Genomic DNA, 20,220 nt, shown 5'->3' on the forward strand with positions numbered 1-20,220 from the left:
CCTCACTGAAGCCTTTAAGGCAGCGCTGCCTGGATAGCACTTCCTTTGCCCCGATGGTTTCAGCCAATCACAGCATTGGTGCTAGATATCGAACCTTCCGCCAGCTTCTGGCAGTTTGAGCTCACCGTTGGTTAGGTGAGTAGTGCAGATATGGTAAGATAGGAATGTGACTGTATTTGAATTCAGCCTGACCAACGTTGAGTTCAAACTGCCAGAAGCTGGCGGAAGGCTCAATATCTAGCACCAGTGCTGTGATTGGCTGAAACACTCGGGGCACGGGGATGGCCTTCCAGGCAGAGCTTCCTAGAAGGCATCGTCGAGGGCTTAAAACACCAATGAGCCAGAAGGTCACCTCCTGCTGAAAAACTGTGCAAATAGCAAATCCAGGTGATTGGAACAAAACACTGGAGAGGACTTTTACTCATTGTCACATTGTCATAACGTTTAGAAGTTGTAAAATGTAACATTCCTCTAGCGTTTAGACAACCAAGATATGTTTTTAGAACGTCAAGAAAACTGGACACTTTTTATGTTGGCAGAACGTTTATTTTACTTTCATTTGTTCACGCAAAACCTTCATGTGCAGATTTTTTTTTTACTATCGCGTGCACACGTGAAACTTTCACGCGATAGTTTCACGTGCGCACGCGATACTAAGTTGTATAAAAAAATTAACCAACATCTTGCTCATCTTCTAAATTTTCTCATGTATTTGAATCCCATTGATTTATGACTGTAATTTAAATATACTGTTATTTGGCTTTAATTTATTATTGTGTTCATGATTTGTTTCAGGTATAAATTGCATGGTAAGTTACTACAGTTGCTAACAACTAGATTCTGTTAATTTAAAGAGCATTACAAGTATAAAGTATGAAGTGCTCTGTTTATGTACTTTCATACATGTTCTTACTCTGTATAAAAGCAACTATGATGTTTTTAATATAGAGAAACATTTTTTAAAAAAAATCCCTAGCTCTACTCAACAAATATTATTCTGTCAATGTCACAACTGCCACAGTGTTGGGTGATGACAGTGAGGTTAGTGAGGTTGATGTCTTCACCAGGGGCGGCGCTAGAGGTGGGCTAGCAGGGCTTGAGCCCCGGACCTATTCAGTAAAGCCCCGATTGTTATCATAATATGCCTGATATGCAAGTCCCTATTTTTAATCTGTTAGAATCTTTTCTATTACAGCGGAACCGTAAATCTCTCGTCAAGAACTTTCAACTTGCTCGTTTGATTATTTATGTAAACGGTTAAGGGGCTGTTCACGTGGCGTGTCTAGAAACGCATGTTATAGACCTTTCTTTTCCCGTCCAACGCGCGTGAGAGGTGGCGTGTCGTTCGTTGCTACTAGACGCAACGATGAGCGCACTCTCCGTGACGGCGAGTAAACTAAATGCGTGCTCGGATTTAAACAGCTCATATGCACCACACGTCAATCATATCATTGTCACCATGCAATCAGTTAATCTTGTCAGGACTTTGGAGTTTTCGTCTAGAGAAGATCTGTTACTCTGTCTGTGGGGTTACTCAGCTGTTACTCAAAGAGCTGCGCGGGGTTAGTTCACGCCAAGTCACAGCTTATGGCAACACCTCATATACTGTAGAGATGGAGATGTAACACATACTGAACTACGGATTAAAAAACAGAAACCAGTGCCCAGGTTAAGAAAAGAGGAAAGATGAGAAAGGTGCAAAAAAAGACTGTATGCTATGAAGCTCACTCATCTCAATATAAGAATGAAGTGTATATCATTATGTTGCTTGCTGTGTCTGTGCTTAAGTTACATAGAGCAGTAGCCTTATATTAATTTTTACAGAGATTGAACATAACCAAGTCAAATCTGTAACTTAAAAAAAATCCTAAATAAATCAAAATAGAAACGCTACCTGGTTGCAGAAAATGTAAAATCATTAATAAATTCATACTCAGGAATTAAATGTGTTAGTTTAGTGCCAGGTTTTAATATAAAGTTATTTAAGATAAGGTTAAGAAAATGTTTATACTGTTAAATATACAGTGCAATATAAACAGTGCTTTCTGTGGTAAATAATAGAAAAATATGTAATTTACAGAAATATTGTGTATTTTATGTTAAAATAGCTTTGCAGCCATGCAACGAGTTGTCAATCTTGGGTTTGAGTTTGAGATCCAGGAACATATCCTGGATGAAATTTTTATTTATCCTGGATGAATTAAGAGATGAGTGTGAAAGGGGGTAAAATATGACATTAAAAAGAAATCCAACAAGAAAAATTAAGATGTATATTAAAGAGAGAACAGTTGTGGATAAAATAAAGGAACAATGAATTAAGTGTAGAGTAAAAGAGGAGGCAATAAAATTTGCATTAGTCAAATTCATGGTGGAGTAGTGTTAGGGTTACCAATATTTTTCAAAATCTATTATTTTGTGTTCTTCAGAAGTCATACAGGTTTAAAATAACAAGAAGGTGAGTAAAAGATGACAGAATTTTCATTTTGAGGTAAACAACTTCATTGATATCAGTGTAAAGTGTTCTTAGTTTAACTCAGTGGAACATTGTTATTTTAATGAGCAGCACTGTTAAAAAGATAATCTGGCAAAAATAATACCACTTAGAAAATGTTTATCATGTTTTAGCTATTAAAAGTGTATTTTTGACACATGCTTGGATGTCTTTGGGCTAAGCCCCGGATATCCATTGACCCATAGAACCGCTCCTGGTCTTCACTATTCAACCAAAATCTTTAATATTACGTTCTTGTCCACAGGGAACCTCATGTATACAGAATCTCCTTGACCAGATAGAGAATTTTACTGTTCTCAATTTAACGGTAAATCTTTTAGTGAAAAATTATCACATTAAATATATGTTGATTGTTTTTGGTTCTTAAACTATTTTCTTATTTACTGAATTAGGATGGGATCAAACTTTTGGACATGGTCTTCAGCACTTCAGAGAAGATAAACACATCATCAGATGACCCAAAGAAACTAGCGTCAGATGTGTTAAAAGCCAGTGAGAAAGTTGTGTCAAAGTTGGTGAAGCCAACAAACACCTATTACAATGTCAGTTTCACTCGTGCAGCTGTGGGTAAGAGATACACAACCATCACTAAAATATAATTTAATGTAATTATAAAACTATAGATGTAAAATATATACAATGTAACTGAAGTCATGCTCATGATGTTCTGGATAACATAAATTTTGTGTTTATTTATTTGTTTATTTTAAATCAGAGGCGCAAGTGTTTGTTGTTGGACCACAGGCCAACCTTGATAAAATCCCTCAGCTCAACACATCAACTACTTCTATAGAAATTGATCTTATTGGGATCGCCAGGAACAATTTTAATTCAGGTATACAATAATATTGTTGTGATTTAAAGAATTTCAACACAGCCAATATTTAGTTTCAGAGAGCAGATATATAGATGGTTAAAAAAATAAAATTACCCCGTTGCTTTACGTAGATAGGAGTTCTATTTCACTTCAGTCAACACGCCACAGTATGGGTCAGCCTTGCTAAGGATGAGCTTTCAGGAGATGGTATTCCAAATTAACCACGCCCCGCTCGTTACATCATCTATATATACAGGTGCTAACTAGCTGCCTCTTTCTCTTTTTGCCTCCTGGCTATTGTTTGAGCTGTTTTATGGTAAGATTTTGCTACCTTTTTGTTTGTTTCTGTCCAACACAAGCCTCTTCACCTGTGAAGGTGGATGTTACTGTGTTGGCTGTGCCACATTTCTGTTGATTAGTTTAATGAGCCTCTTCACCCATGAGGGTGTATGCTACCACTTGCCATGCATTGATTAGCTTTTTGGCAAGGTAAGTAAGAGAGAATTGATTACTAGTGTCATTTAAAATTTTATATTTACTTAGTGTAATTCAATATATTAAAGGTGCCTTTTGTTTTGTTTGCGGTTAGCCACATAAGCCTCTTCACCTGTTAAGGTGAAAGCTATCACATTGGAGCACTTACACTTGTGATTATTATACAATCATCCAACAAAAGGCCACTTTGTCTGTGAAGACGAATGCCATTTGGATTGATTTCTTTTGTTTGTTAATTCCTTTTGGAAAATGCAAGTGGAAAAGATGTTGCTGAATCACCTTCAGAGATTCCTGCAGGCCAGGTGATAATTGGGCCTGCTCAGAATCCCAGAGAGGAAGGAGTGAAACGTAAACATGCAAGCAAACGCAAGCATGCAGAGGATGACATCAATCAACTTCAGAGGCAAATGCAAGGCATGCAAAAAACTCTGAATGATTTGATGCAGGCTCAGCAATTTTCAGAAGAGGATGCATTGCCTGTAGAACCGATGTTTAAACATCCATTCCGCCACCTGGATGAGCTGTCTGTTGCAGCTTCTGGAGAGTTTGGGTTGGATGAGGATTTTATGCCATCAGAACCTGAGGACATCTCAGAATCAGAATCAGGGAATGGGGCCTCTCAAGGCTCAGATCTTGCCCCTTTAGACATTTCAGACAGGGCAGTTATTTTTAGAGCTGCAAAACGGGCGAACCTGGCCTCCCTGGTTGCCTCTACATCAACTTCTGTGTTTGACAGAGGTTCTCAACGCAGGAAAACAGAGGGATTGCCAATACTTCCAGACTTTGTGTCAGAGCTGCATTCTTCATGGGAGGCTCCCAGTTCTACTGCTCTCCCGAGGACACAGCTAGGTAACCTAGCAGGAGCAGCAGCCTACGGGCTTGCTACAGCTCCTAAAATTGGACCCACATTTTCTATACTGGCAGGTGCCACTGCAAAGGCTGGCAGGGATGCCACACACCCAAGCAAGCATGGCAGGCTAATCGATAGTCAGCTCCGAAAGGCCTATCATGCCTCTGCCTTATCAGCGAGGCTTGCATGCACCAATTCTCTCCTCTTAGTCTATCTAGAAAATCTGTTGCAAGACATCTCTTCCACCTTGGCAGGTGAAGAGACCCCAGAGGCTTTGCGGGTGGTGGACATGCTAATACGAGGGACAAGTGCACATGCCCAGGCTCTAGGTCAGTCCATGGCTAGTATGGTTCAGGCTCGCCGCCAGGTGTGGATGTCCCAGGCTAATCTTTTGGACCAAGACTGCATGGCTGTATCTGCAGCTCCAATAATACTTGGGGAGGTCTTTGGGGCCCCTTCAGAGGCGGCCCTGGAGCAGTCCCGTAAAACTAGGGAGCTGACACGCTCTCTGCGTCAAACACCAGCTATTAGGGCACCCCGCACTTCAGCTGGCAGCAGTGGTTGGGCCCAGTCATATTCATCCAACCAGGCCTATACAAGTCAGCGCCAGGCTATTCCCCAAAGGGCACCATTTGGACCAGGCCAAGGATTTCGACAGTCCTTTCGGGGGATACGTCAGGCAGATCCCTCACGATCAGGGTTCAAAAAAAGTCGTCAGTGACAGTTACCAACCTCTGGCCCCACGGTTCACCAGTCAACATCTTCTCCACTGGGGCAAATGCACCCAGTGTCCGTGGGTGCTGAGCACCTTAGAGTTCGGATACAGGCTCCAATTCAGGTCCAGACCACCCAAGTTTCAAGGTATTGTCCCAACTGTATTAGGAGACAAAATACAGCGCAAGTCTCTTGCAGCAGAGGTCTCGGTTCTTTTAGGAAAGGAAGCAATAACACGCCTGCCCTTGGGAAAATTGATAGGGCAGGGGTTTTATTCCACTTTTTTCCTAATCCCAAAGAAGGATGGGGGCCTTCGCCCCATTCTCAATCTAAAAAAGTTCAATTGTCACCTGAAGCGGCTGCCTTTTCACATGCTTTCCCTTTCAACCCTGTTGACCTTTGTCAGACAAGGGGATTGGTTCACAACAGTGGACCTTCAGGATGCTTATTTCCACATCCCAATTCACAAAAGCCACAGGAAATACCTCAGGTTCCAGTTTCAGGGCAACACATTCGAATACAACGTTCTCCCTTTCGGCCTGTCATTAGCTCCCCGGACCTTCACCAAGTGTATGGATGCTGCCCTTATTCCTCTTCGGTGCCAGGGCATACGAATAGCCAATTACCTAGACGACTGGTTAATTTGCTCCCCTACAGAGCAGCAGGCCAGGCAGAACACAGAGCTGGTTCTGGCCCACTTACAAAACTTAGGGCTGTCTTTGAACTGCAAAAACAGTTGTCTTACCCCTACCAGGGTAGTAACGTACCTGGGACTGAATTTGAACTCTATGACAATGAAAGCATCTCTGACTACACAGAGACAGGCAGTGTTGAAACAATGTCTGTACCAGCTTCTCAAGAGGGAACAGGTTACAGTGAAGTTTGGCTGGAGGCTGCTTGGCCTACTGGCAGCAGCCACTCAGGTGGTGCCACTGGGGCTACTTTACATGCGCCCACTACAGCGATGGTTGAGAGCACACAGAGTAAGCCCATACGAAAATGGACAACGAATGATTCAAAGGAATATCGATTGTCTTCCAGCAATCCAGTGGTGGCTGTCAACTCCAGGCCTGAAGGAGGGAGTTGTCCTGGGCCCTCAGTGTTCAAGAGAGACATTAACAACAGATGCCTCACAGACAGGCTGGGGGGCTGTCTGGAGAGGAAATCCAGTACAGGGACAATGGGAGGCCTCATTGAGAGGAACCCATATAAATCTCCTGGAGCTGGAAGCAGTTTTCCGAGCTCTGCTACATTTTCTACCTCAGTTTCAAGAGAAGCATGTAATGATCCGGTCAGACAGTACCACAGTGGTTTCTTACATAAACCATCAAGGAGTGACGCGCTCACAATCCCTACACAGCAAAGCTCGAGATCTCCTGCTATGGGCACCTGCTCATGGGGTGTCCCTGAGGGCTGTGCATCTACCGGGCCAGGAAAACACTGCAGCAGACCTCCTGCCCAGAGGGGGGCCCAGGCCAGGAGAATGGCGTCTCCACCCTACAATAGTCCAATCCATCTGGAATCGTTTCGGAGAGGCCCAGGTGGACCTCAAGAAACCACACATTGTCCCCTGTGGTTTTCAATGACGGGGCCCAAGGGACCTCTAGGGGTGGATGCCATGGCAAATGGGAAAGGTTCTCTAAATGGTGTCAGTTGAAGAACACTGACCCAGTTTCTTGTGAGATTGACTCAATTTTGTTATTTCTCCAGTCCTTGTTGGAATCTGGTCTAACAGAGTCAACCTTGAGGGGGTATGTAGCAGCTATTTCTGACTACCATTCAGACCATGGGGGTTGCTCCGTGGGTTCTCATCCTCTGGTCAAATGTTTTCTGAAAGGGGCTCGTAGATTGTGCCCATCTCAAGCACGATTGATCCCCTCATGGGATCTAAGTGTTGTGTTAAAGGCCCTGACAAATTCCCCCTTTGAACCACTGGATAAATTGGGATTGGAACTTCTCACATTAAAGACAGCGTTTCTCTTGGCCATTTCCTCAGTAAAGAGAGTCAGTGAGCTACATGCCTTGTCTGTACACCCAGCATGCCTGAGGTTAGGGGAAGAAGGCTCATCTATTTCACTTCTTCCAAATCCCTCCTTTCTGCCTAAAGTTTTGCCCCATTCCTTTGTCTCCAAACCCTTGATCTTGGAACCCTTTTGCGCCCCTCCACACACCTCTGAAGAAGGAGCCAGAATGCATCTGGTCTGCCCAGTTAGAGCACTGAGGGGGTACATTAATAGCACACAGCACATAAGACAGATGGATCAGCTCTTTGTCTGCTTTGGGGACTCTGTTAAGGGCCAGCCGGTGTCCAAGCAGCGACTGGCAAAATGGGCGGTAAGGCTGATAGAGTTAGCCTACCAAAGCATGGGAATACCTCCTCCCAAAAGAGTTGTGGCACACTCTACCAGAGGGGTGGCTGCCTCCTGGGCACTGTTCAAGGGTGCCTATCTAGAGGAGGTGTGTGCAGCAGCAGGTTGGAAGTCCTCTTTGACCTTTGCCAAGTTCTATCGTCTGGATGTTGCTTCTACAGTTACACCTTTGGTTCTGCAGACGGCAGAACAGGAATAACTTATGTTGGGAATATTCAAGGTATTACATTGCCTGGTGGTTTATTTTTGTATTATGTGAAAACCAATAAAAGGTTGTACTAACAGAATTGGTTTTCTCATTTATTGCCCCGCTACTTCTATTTTTCCCCTCATGACCTTATTTGGTATACTGTTGACCCATACTGTGGCGTGTTCACTGAAGTGAAATAGAACGGAGGGTTACGTAGGTAACCTAGGTTCTATGAATGAAGTCAACACGCCACACAGTGTAGTCACTCGGGGAATTCTTGCCGCCAGTCGGAAAAGAGAAAGAGGCAGCTAGTTAGCACCTGTATATATAGATGATGTAACAAGCGGGCGTGGTTAATACCATCTCCTGAAAGCTCATCCTTAGCAAGGCTGACCCATACTGTGGCGTGTTGACTTCATTCATAGAACCTAGGTTACCTACGTAACCCTCCGTTTTCCTTACTCAAACATGTTCTGAGGGCAGAAAGAATATGATTGGTTTACAAAAACGACCAATCAAAATGCTCGTTACTGGTTTAAGCCCTCAGCGGAGCGGGTTAGAATGGCATTGGTAAATACGTTTATTTGTCAGAAATTTAAACTGTTCTTGCTTAAATGCTCGAAAGGTGGCACACTCTCTGAATCTGGACTTTGGACAGTTTTTATCCATCTTCAGTTACTTCCTGTATTTTGTGTATAAGCCATGCCATTTCTATCCCCGTGTCCCATATGCAGTTTGAAATTTAAATTACTATGTCCCAAATCATAGTATGTTAAAATGAGTATCCATAAAGTTTCCAGATGGTTTACTGTTTTAGGTAAAATTTAAAAGAGTATGATCCATGGATACTCAATCAGCATTTCTTACTTTATTCTTACCTTCTGCAAGCTTTTTACACCCATCAGCAGAAACATAATTCAGCACCTCTTGTATGTTTTTGTGTTGATACTTTAATGTATGTAGGGGGGTGGGGGTGCCTATCTGTCCCGAATTTCATTCCGTAAAATCTGTTTACTGTACACCTGCGACTCCCTTTGTAAATTAAATTGGACTGCCCTTCAATCTGTTGCAGGATCAGCTGCGGTGGCTTTCATGAGTTACAACACAATGGAGGACCTACTGAAACCAAACTTCTTCAACAAATCAGATGACACAGTTAAAACCATGATGTCCACTATCATCTCAGCTACTCTTCCTAAAACCAACAACACAACTCTCACCAAACCTGTCAACTTCACCCTCAAACACATCAGAGTGAGTTACTCTTATTGACTTATTCACATGCAATGTAACTTAATATGAAGAGGAATTTCAAACATCTCCAGTTACTCTGGGCTTGGGATATAACTTTACACAAAAAAAATATTTCAGTGTAATTATGTCTGTTAGAGATGATGATCTGGGGTTCAGTTTATGTAAATTAGTATGTTTGCATGCTGGCTTATCACACTTATTATTGTTTATACCATGAGGCTGTTGAACACTTGGTTGAGAAATGTTCCACAGGTGTGCATTATTTTTCAACAACCGCACACCTGACCTGTCAAATGTCTTAAAAATAACAACCAGAGCAACTTGTGGTATAAGAGAAATAATTGACGGGGTGTAACGGCGCTCCTCTTCAAGTTATGCTGCATTACTACCTTGGGTGTGCATTATTTTTTAACAATCCAACGGCCCTTCGTCCATTATTCCTTACATAATGCACTTCTTATAGTTGCTTGAGTCAAAGCTGACTCTTCAGATAACTCCAGACAGAGTTTTGATGTAAAATAAAACAATGCAGCAAACATCATAGCTACTAATTATGCAACAGTACCACAATTGAAAAGTGTGTCAGGTACTTTTGTTTTTGTCCAGTGTAAATGTATATTTCAGTTCCATGTGCTGATTCCAAGGTTGTTGGGTAAAATGTTTGCATTAAGTTGCTGCTGCACTGAGAGGGGGAACAAGACGCTGCGTCCTCCTGAAACTTCATCTGCTGTTGTTTTTGCACAGATTTTGTGATATCATTTTTGTTAAAATTGGAGTCATGCCTGACACGGATGTTCTTTTCTTTACTGTAAAGGAGATAAACGACAGTGGTAATCTTTCCTGTGTGTACTGGAACATCAGTGAGTGGATTGTAGATGGTTGTTCTGTTGTAAAGATCAACAGCAGCTTCACTGTGTGTTCATGTGTTCATCTGTCAACATTCGCTCTCATCATGCAAACCAGCAGAAGCACATCAGAGGTAAGACAACTTAACACAGATTTGACTTAAATAAAATAAGAAAACATTTAATGTAGACTAAAACCCTATCAAGAGTTACAAACACTCCATACACTTCTAACTCAAATTCAGATGTGACGGCAGTAGATTTAACACATTGTATCGTGACGTATTTTCTCAGGATAATAGTCAGCCGATGGAGTCGATGAATGTGGTGTTGGTGATCGTGGGTCTGGTGTTTACTAGTTTGGCTCTGTTGACTTTTGCTTTCTGTCAATGGAAACCTGGAGTGAACAATGTAGCTCGAATCAACCTCTGCATCGGTCTGCTGTCTGCTCATCTTCTGTTTTTACTCACACAACGCTTCCTGACTCTCATAAAACCTCACAAGGTGAGAACTTTTAATTATAGAATACCAACATCTTTAGTTTGACTAGTTCCTTGAAAATCCCTTTCATTGTTTAAACTCTGTCTACAGGAGTTGTGTGCTGTGATATCAGGCGTTCTTCACTTCTTCTTTCTCTCCTGCTTTGTATGGATGTTCATTGAAGCTGTGCTGCTCTTCATCTATGTGAAGAACATATCACAGATCAGCTCCAAACAGAGGACGATGCTTAACAAGGGATTCTTGATTGTGATTGGTTATGCAATTGATTTTATTATAGTGGGCGTGTCTGCTGGACTGGTTCCTGAAGGCTACGGCAGTGAAAAGTATGTATAAAGAGGATCGGTCAGTTGATTGGATTCAATAAATTAAATCTTAAAGGGCTCAACCTGCATTTTTCTATTATTTTGTGTTCCCAGAGGTTTTCCACACACGTACATTATTGTTTCTCCTCTTTGCCCTGCCTCCCTGAAAGGCGTTGATTTTGTACAAACCTCATCGTTCTGAAAAGCTCAGTGTCCTCCGATTGGCCAGCTAACCAGAACGTTGTGATTGGCCTAAATACCTCAGCCAGAAATGTGACGCTCCTTACCATTTTTGCAAGATTAGCTCCCAATGCAATACTGACAGGAGTTAATATCGTCTTTACTGCCTTATCAATATCAATTGTATCTAATCCAGAAAATGCAGATGACCAAGCTGATTGATCCAACTTACCAGCGTGGCTTGAGCAGGGCAGATTGGTAAGGTAAGGATACTAAAACATTAAAACCATGTCTGCATTTGTTATGGAAGAAATGACAAACAACAAGCGCTACTCTGCACTGCTCAAAACTTGCGTTTAAATCATGGTTTAGTTAGTAGTAAATTATTTAAATATGAAAACATAGACTACTTACAGGCTGTAAGTCTGAAGTGGGCGGAGTTAACACCATCTCTGTTTGAAACTTAAAATTGCATTTTACATCTTATTGTAGAGTTATTTAAAAACTTAGAATTAAATGTTGGCTTTGATTTATTTAAAGTCACCATCATGGTGATCAGTGTTTCTTTTAGATGGACTCTTGACTTTTGGTTTTTTAGCTTGTTTGTTTTTTCTGGCTGCTATAACTTTGTGTGTTATATTTGTTATGGCAAAGAAGAGACCATGTTGCAATTCTGTTATGGTGTTTGATACATCATGTTAAACATCTTCTAGAAAATTTTTGTGTTTGCTCAATCATCAGAACATTTTTTTTCTCTCTTAGTAATGTTATACTACAGTAAGAGATCTGGCACTAACCCTAACCCTGTCATTCTCAAGATTTAATGGGACCATGGCATGAAAATTAGACTTTTTCCATGTTTAAGTGCTAAAATTGGGTCCCCAGTGCTTCTATCAACCTAGAAAATTTGAAAAAGATCAACCCAGTAACTTAGTTTTGGTAAACCATTCTCTACAAGCACATACAAAAATAGGTCATTGAAATTTGTCCCTCTTTATGATGTCATAAAGAGCTGTTATTAGAATAATACCGCCCCCTTAATCTGCACTATCCAATCACAGCACTGCCATTTAGTGCAGAGAAAAAAGAGAGAAAAAAAATTCACAGCACAATTGAGTTTCAATTGCAACAAACCACCATCATTGTGATCAGTGTTTGAACTTCATCAGGTCATTTGCATTTTAAAGGACACACCCAAAATGGCACATTTTTGCACACACCAACAAAGTGTCAATTTTAACATGTTATAATAAATTATTTATATGGTATTTTGAGCTAAAACTTCACATATACACTCTGGGGACACCAAAGATTTATTTGACATCTTAAAAAAGTCTTGTGTCATGGCCCCTTTAAAAGGGACCATGGCATGAAAATGTTAGCATTGCCACTTTGTAGTTGTGAGCAAAAATTAGGTCATTGAAATTTGGCTCTCCCTATGATGTCATAAGGGGCTCTTATTATAATAATACTGCCCCCTTAATGTGCACTATCCAACCACAGCACTGCCATTTAGTGCAGAGAGAAAGAGAGAGAGAAAAAATAATTGACAGCACAATTGAGTTTGAATTGCATCAAACCACCATCATTGTGATCAGTGTTTGCACTTCATCCGCTCATTTGCATTTTAAAGGACACACCCAAAACGACACATTTTTGCTCACATCTACAGGGTGGCAATGCTTGCATTTTCATGCCATGGCCACTTTAACTCTAGTCAACATTGCATTGTGAGCTGATGTTTAAAACATGGTGGGGCGCGTGGCATTTCCGGCTGAAGTCACAACGTCTGGTCAATCGTAGGACACTGCGCTTTGCAGAATATGAGCTTTGTAACAAATCAGAGCGTTTGAGGAAAGCAGAGATTAATGGAGCAACAATAATGTATGGTATGTCGAAAATAATGTGTTTTTAAAACCATAAACCACGCAAACACATTGTATTATACCAAATACACAAAATAACGTTGTTTTTTTTCTGTAAACAGTTGCTGGATTAAACAGGAGAAAGGCTTCATCTGGAGTTTTCTGGGACCTGTTTGCTTCATTCTTGCAGTATGATTTAGATTCAGACCAGTTGAAGTTTAAACCGCTGGAAAAGAAAGTGATTGTTTCTTTACTGTGTTTTTTTTCTGCAGATAAACACGATTATCTTCATCGGTATCTTGATCAGTCTAAAGTTAACTCTCAAAAACCTCAACCTTGACGTTTCACACAGGAGACAAACCAAGTAACAAACACCCTGATTTTAAGTGGTCTTGTCATTAGAAATCATCAAATTTTTTCAAAAGTGCTTGATTTACTTTCACATAGTGTGACTTTCAAAACTCAAAACATGCACCTCGACTTAATGATGTCTATAAATCCAAGTGTTAAAAGTAGTTTCTCTCTCTCTCTCTCTCTCTCTCTCTCTCTCTCTCTCTCTCTCTCTCTCTCTCTCTCTCTCTCTCTCTCTCTCTCTCTCTCTCTCTCTCTCTCTCTCTCTCTCTCTCTCTCTCTCTCTCTCTCTCTCTCTCTCTCTCTCTCTCTCTCTCCAGGATTACGGTTTTTAAAATTCTGTCCCAGTTTTTGATTTTTGGTTGTCCCTGGATTCTGGGTTTCTTCATTAATAACAGTAAGATAATCGAGATTCTCTTTCTGATCCTGAACTCACAGCAAGGAACCTTCATCTTCATCGTCTTCTGTGTCCTCAATAATGAGGTAAATTATCCCATACTCATTGTATGCATACCATATCCATAACAACTTTGTGCTATTTGTCTCTCTTGTATGACTGTGAACAATTAAATCAATCTAACAAATCCTTTGTCAAGTTTTTTTCCTTTAACGACTTCTCTCATCTCATCTCTTGTTCAGGTCAGACAGCAGTATGTGAAGTGGATGAGAGCTGTCTTTCCCGGACTCGAACCAAATACCTTATAAGATGCCCCACCCAAAATGAATCAATTTCAGTTAAATATAACTACAGATAAAAGTTTATGAAGTCATAGTCTTATTTTCTGTAAATGTTATTGATAAACATTCTATACTTTACACAAAAATGCAAAAATACAGTCTTAATGTAAATACAATATTTACTCTTGTAAAGGGAACAACATTTTAAACTGCTAGTCTGCTTTTACTGCAATAGAAACCACAGGTGTGTTTAGCAGACCGATCTCTACAGTATTTCGAAAGCTTATTCGGCCCTACATAATAAGCAATATAAGCCATTGTAGGGTCCCTTGCTGTGCATGAAAATAAAATGTAGTTGCTTGTTGTGTCTGTCAATCATGCATTAGCGTAAACTGTGCAAAGCTTAATAATGAAACCAGTCAGGTGCAGATATGAAAGAGTATGAGGAAAGAAAGGAGCAAGATAAGGGTGTTGAGTTAACAAGATATGTTAAACATTGTTGAAAATTCTTGTAATTGTGGTTCTGTACAATGACCAATTGCTAATTAAACATAATGGTAAACTTTACATTTTATTTTTATTTTATTTGTCTACTAAATATCACATGTGTGAATGCTGGAATAGTTGAACACTTGTATTTTGTTCTGACAGCATTTGTTTAGAAGTTAAACTTATCATCCCGGTTTAGAAAATAACGCTGCAAGCAAGTTGTAATTTTAGTAAAAAAGTAAAAATTATGATTTTGGTCTCCATAAAAAACAATATTTTAACTTTGTTTCAATGTAATTTTTTTATTTTGGGCTGAAGAACTATTTTGATTGATATTAAATTAAAAATTTTAAGTTTCAACCAAATCAAAAATATAGTTTGGGAAAAACTAATAAATGTAGCTGTAACAAATTACAGGAATTTTTTTAAGTTAATCAAAGGATAATTTTTTTCAGGGCACTGAAAAAAAATAGTTACCAGCAAACAAGTACCAAAACACAAAATATGCTGGTCTTGCTGGTATGCTGTTTTTTTCAGCATGTTAATGTAAATATGAGAATGGTGATTATTTTTGTTGCATGTTTGTTAAAACTAGTTATATTTCCTAATTAAACTAAGGCCTAGTCCTGGTTTAAGCTCATCTCTGTCCAGGAAACCACCCCTAAATGTAGTACAATTTACTACAACCAGAACATCAACCTTATCACTTTGAAATGTACTGTATGACTTTTATTTGAATGAATAAAACTGTTACTATAGACAAGTTTCCCGGGCACTTCCGGTTTACTTCCTGTTTCTGCCAAGAACTTCCTGCGCAGGCTGAGTAGTGGTGTAAAAAGGGCTTTGGAATGGCAACATTTGACCGAAAATCTTGTTAAAAATGATGTTTGACCATTCCACATCCAAGTAAGGTAACATCATTGGCAGACCACAATTAAGATCTTTTCTTATTTTTTTTGATTCCATGGCGGTGGATGGGAATGCAATAAATAACCTGAAAAGCTCAGAGGCGTTTCAGTCCCTCCATTCTGACAAAGTGGCCTGTGTACTTTTACACAATATGGGCAGTTTAATTTAGCCAATCTTTTGCTAGTATTAAGATGTTTGTATGTATCTGTGTGTTAATCTATAACAGAAAATTAAAAGTTATCCCATCTAGCCTTCCTGCCTAGCATTTTAAATGCTTGTTGATCGGCGCTGATAGGAAGAGAGAAACTTTGCATACATTGCGAGTTACTTTCACATTTAGAGTTACTTTTAAGACAACAGCAAGGTGTTAACAGTGAGCGCAGAATGCGGGGGTGTTTGACAGTGCTTTAATTAATTCCCCAGCTAACAGAAAAAAAGTTCTAAGAACGTTCCCTAAAAGTTCCCAACGTTCCCAAATCATTCTGCCAATGTAAAAAGTGTCCAGTTTTCTTGACATTCTAAGAACTTTTCTGGGTTGTCTGAACGTTAGAGGAATGTTACATTTTACCATTTTTAAACGTTATGACAATGTCATGTTTTAATATTCACACAATGTTTAAAACAACAACTGTTTATTGTATTGACTTCTTTGATTGTTATGTAAATTATAGAGAAACATTGAATTTTATTATATTTCTTTTTATATTTATATTATTTTATTTTATTATATTTGTTATATATTTTATAAAACATTATTTCTGAATGTTCGGTAAATAAATTGCTGTAGAAAACACAATTTACTTATTAGGTTTAGATGTTGATGTTTTGTTTCATTTTAAGTCACCATTATTGTGATTAGTGTTTGTTTTAGTTGGACTCTTGACCCTTGACTTTTGCTTGCTAGTTTTTTCCCTGGTTGTGTTAAATTTGTGTTAATGCACCACATTTGTTATGAACATGCAAAGTTAATAGTGTAATTCTGTGGTTGTTGGTACATAATGGTAAAGATCATCACCTAATTAGTTTACTCATCAAAAGTGTATTTTCTGTCAATAATGTAAATGAGATCCAGCACTTTCACAGCAGTTTGTCAGTAAGGAGTTTAAGAAACTTTGGACAAAAAATATCCATTGTATAATTGGGACGTCCTGAATGAGATTTGTAATTTGTTGATACCCAGCATGCATACCCAGCATGCATTGCAGCATGAAGCTTTTCATTTAATTGTCACCATTGTTGAGCTTCATACTCTGATTCTTGATGTTTGTGCGTCCCAAATATACAGCAGACATCAAAGTTTCTTAAACTCCTTAATGACAAACTGCTGTGAAAGTGCTGGATCTCATTTACATTATTGACAGAATACAAACTTTTGATTAGTAAATTAATTAGGTGATGATCTTTACCATTATGTCCCAACCACCACAGAATTAAACTAACTTCACATGTTCATAACAAATGTGGTGTATTAACACAAAGTTAACACAACCAGAGAAAAAACTAGCAAGCAAAAAGTCAAGGGTCAAGACTACAACTAAAACAAACACTAATTACAATAATGGTGACTTAAAATGAAACAAAACATCAACATCTAAACCCTAATAAGTGAATTGTGTTTTCTACAGCAATATTTTTACTGAACACTAAGATAATGTTTTATAACAGTTTTAAAATAATAAAATGCAATGTTTCTCTATCATTTACATAACAATCAAACAAGTCAATATAATAAACAGTTGTTGTTTTAAACATTGTGTGAACATTAAAACATGACATTGTCATAACGTTTAAAAATTGTAAAATGTAACATTCCTCTAACATTCAGACAACCCAGAAACGTTCTTAGAATGTCAAGAAAACTGGACACTTGTAACACCATCCATAGTTTACTTTTTCTGCACGCTGACCAAAGACAGTAAAAGATGCTAACTCACTAACCGGAAGTGCTTGGCAGACACAACAGGAAGTCGTTGGCAGAGTGAAAGGCTAATGGCGGCCCGCCTATTTCACCCAGGAAACCTGTCTATAACATCTTACAATGTTGATACTTCTTTTTAGTTTCTTCTTTTTAGTTCCTGCTTAAATGGGTGGCTCCTTACAGAACCTCTCAAAAGAGGCAATGCTGTATCATTCCACGTAATCAAGTGCCTTCTGCGTGACAGTCAGCATGACAATGTTTAGTGCTGCTGATTCTTTAGGTTGTGAGAATTGCGAAGGTGGGGTAGCCTACAAATTAACCCAATTGTCAGGTTTACTTACTCTCCATTATGAAAAATAAACATGCAGTAAAGCCGACTGATTGCCTATTTGTTTCGCACGTAGGAGTTTTCCTTACTCAAACATGTTCTGAGAGCAGAAAGAATGTGATTGGTTCACAAAAACGACCAATCAAAATGCTCGTTACTGGTTTAAGCCCTCAGCGGAGCCTCCAAGGCAGCTTCTGCAGTGAAGCAGTTCGAGCTCACCGTTGATCAGATGAGTAGCGCAGATATGGTAAGATAGGAATGAGACTGTTTTTGAATTCAGCTCGAAACGTTTCGAGAATTTAAGTGACGCGTTTTCACGTGTCCGTGGCACGACTTTCTTTTTCGTGCCAGTTTCACGTATTGGTTACTCAATTGTTTTTCCTATTTTCTTACCATTGTTGCTTCGGATTGGGGTTAGAACAACTTTCTGTTACATAAAATGACATCCTCACCCTAACCCAACTCTAACCCCAACTCCAAGCAAGAACAATTTAATTTTCGGACAAATAAATGTATAAACAATGTCATTTTTACCCAAACCCAACTTTATCCTCGCGCGAGAATAGTTTAAAAATGTGACGAAAACCACAAATCTAACCCCAATCCCAATCGACAATGGTTTAAAAAAAGGAAAAAAAACTGCGCAACCAACACGTGAAACCGGCACGAAAAAGAAAGTCGCGCCACGGACACGCGAAAACGCGCCACCCAAATGCTCGAAACGCCTCGAGCTGAACCCAAAAACAGTCCCACCCCCATCCCACCACATCTGCGCCACTCATCCGACCAACGGCGAGCCCGAACTGCTTCACTGCAGAAGCTGCCTTGGAGGCTCCGCTGAAGGCTTAAACCAGTAACGAGCATTTTGATTGGTCGTTTTTGTGAACCAATCACATTCTTTCTGCCCTTAGAACATGTTTGAGTAAGGAAAACTCCTATCTACAAACATGTTCTGAGGGCAGAAAGAATGTGATTGGTTCACAAAAACGACCAATCAAAATGCTCGTTACTGGTTTAAGCCCTCAGCGGAGCCTCCAAGGCAGCTTCTGCAGTGAAGCAGTTCGAGCTCACAGTTGGTCAGATGAGTAGCGCAGATATGGTAAGATAGGAATGAGACTGTTTTTGAATTCAGCTCGAAACGTTTCGAGCATTTAAGTGACGCGTTTTCACGTGTCCGTGGCACGACTTTCTTTTTGGTGCCAGTTTCACGTATTGGTTACTCAATTGTTTTTCCTATTTTCTTACCGTTGTCGCTTGGGATTGGGGTTAGAACAACATTCTGTTACATAAAATGACATCCTCACCCTAACCCAACTCTAACCCCAACTCCAAGCAAGAACAATTTAAATTTCTGACAAATAAATGTATAAACAATGCCATTTTAACCCAAACCCAACTTTATCCTCGCGCGAGAATAGTTTAAAAATGTGACAAAAACCACAAATCTAACCTCAATCCCAATCGACAATGGTTTGAAAAAAGGAAAAAAAACTGCGCAACCAATACGTGAAACCGGCACGAAAGGGAAAGTCGTGCCACGGACACGTGCAGGCGCGTCGCTTGGATGCTCGGAACGTTTCGAGCTGAATTCTAGAACAGTCTCATTCCTGTCTTGCGGTGTCTGCGCTGCTCATCTGACCAACGGTGAGCTCGAACTGCTTCACTGCAGAAGCTGCCTTGGAGGCTCCGCTGAGGGCTTAAACCAGTAACGAGCATTTTGATTGGTCGTTTTTGTGAACCAATCACATTCTTTCTGCCCTCAGAACATGTTTGAGTAAGGAAAACTCCTATCTACGTTTTGCGAGGTAGGTAGCAAGGCGAATTACAATAATACCGCCCCCTTTATCTGCAATATCCAACCACAGCACTGCTATTTAGTTCAGAGAGAAAGAGAGAAAGAAAAAATACTTGACAGCACAATTGAGTTTCAATTACAACAAATCACCATCATTGTGATCAGTGTTTGCACTTAATCCGCTCATTTGCATTTTAAATGACACACCCAAAAACGGCACACTTTTGCTCAGGCCTACAAAGTGGCAATTTTAACATGCTATAATAAATTATCTGTGGAGTATTTTGAGTTTAACCTTCACATACGCACTCTGGGGACACCAAAGATTTATTTTACATCTTAAAAAAATCTCATAATATGACCCCTTTAATATAATAATACTGCTCCCAATTTGCAAAAAGACATCACAATGCTCTCTTCACATAATCACTGAGGGCTAAGCCACCCTAAAGTGGGTGGCACACCGGCTGCGCAGCTCAGCGTCGAACACATTGCTTTCTATGAGTCTTTTTTGACTCAGGACTTGATTTGAGACTTAAATGCAAAGACTCAAGACTTACTTGTGACTTGGTCCCACCTCTGCACCTCCTTCATGTTTTGTGACGTTATAGATGAGTGAACAGTTATTTGTGCTGAAAACTGATATTTACCGAACTGAAATTATGTTGCTTTTATCGATTATTAATTTTAATCAAACATATTATTTAAATAAATGTATAAGATAAATTACAATTAAGCATTAAAAGTATAATTATTACATAATGAGGGACCAGTCCAGTACACTTTAAAAACCCATACTGGGCCCTGGTATATAACATGTGGGCTTCAATAAGTGGGGACAATATGGGTCCTATGTTT

The 20,220-nt window shown here is 39.7% G+C and overlaps 1 protein-coding gene across 1 annotated transcript; it reads left to right on the forward strand.

Moving 5' to 3' along the window:
- The first annotated feature begins 281 nt into the window (after positions 1–281).
- On the forward strand, positions 282–14,620 carry LOC129443895 (adhesion G protein-coupled receptor E3). Its single transcript, XM_073872713.1, has 11 exons — positions 282–347; positions 2,905–3,079; positions 3,228–3,347; positions 9,020–9,201; positions 10,016–10,180; positions 10,353–10,550; positions 10,638–10,870; positions 13,017–13,083; positions 13,167–13,258; positions 13,566–13,728; positions 13,885–14,620. Exons 1-11 carry the CDS (start codon positions 282–284, stop codon positions 13,948–13,950), a joined length of 1,527 nt encoding a protein of 508 aa, XP_073728814.1. The 3' UTR covers positions 13,951–14,620.
- Positions 14,621–20,220: the final 5,600 nt, after the last annotated feature.

Source organism: Misgurnus anguillicaudatus, chromosome 10 (assembly GCF_027580225.2).
Source record: "Misgurnus anguillicaudatus chromosome 10, ASM2758022v2, whole genome shotgun sequence".
In the NCBI taxonomy this organism is placed as follows: Eukaryota; Metazoa; Chordata; class Actinopteri; order Cypriniformes; family Cobitidae; genus Misgurnus; species Misgurnus anguillicaudatus.

What these genes read in the sequence shown, in the direction of transcription:
- LOC129443895 (XM_073872713.1), top strand. Translation starts at nt 282, where the DNA reads ATGGCCTTCCAGGCAGAGCTTCCTAGAAGGCATCGTCGAGGGCTTAAA. An exon ending in TCACCCTCAAACACATCAGA is followed by an intron (nt 9,202 to 10,015) that starts GTGAGTTACTCT and finishes TTTACTGTAAAG; the next exon opens with GAGATAAACGACAGTGGTAA. An exon ending in CCAGCAGAAGCACATCAGAG is followed by an intron (nt 10,181 to 10,352) that starts GTAAGACAACTT and finishes GATAATAGTCAG; the next exon opens with CCGATGGAGTCGATGAATGT.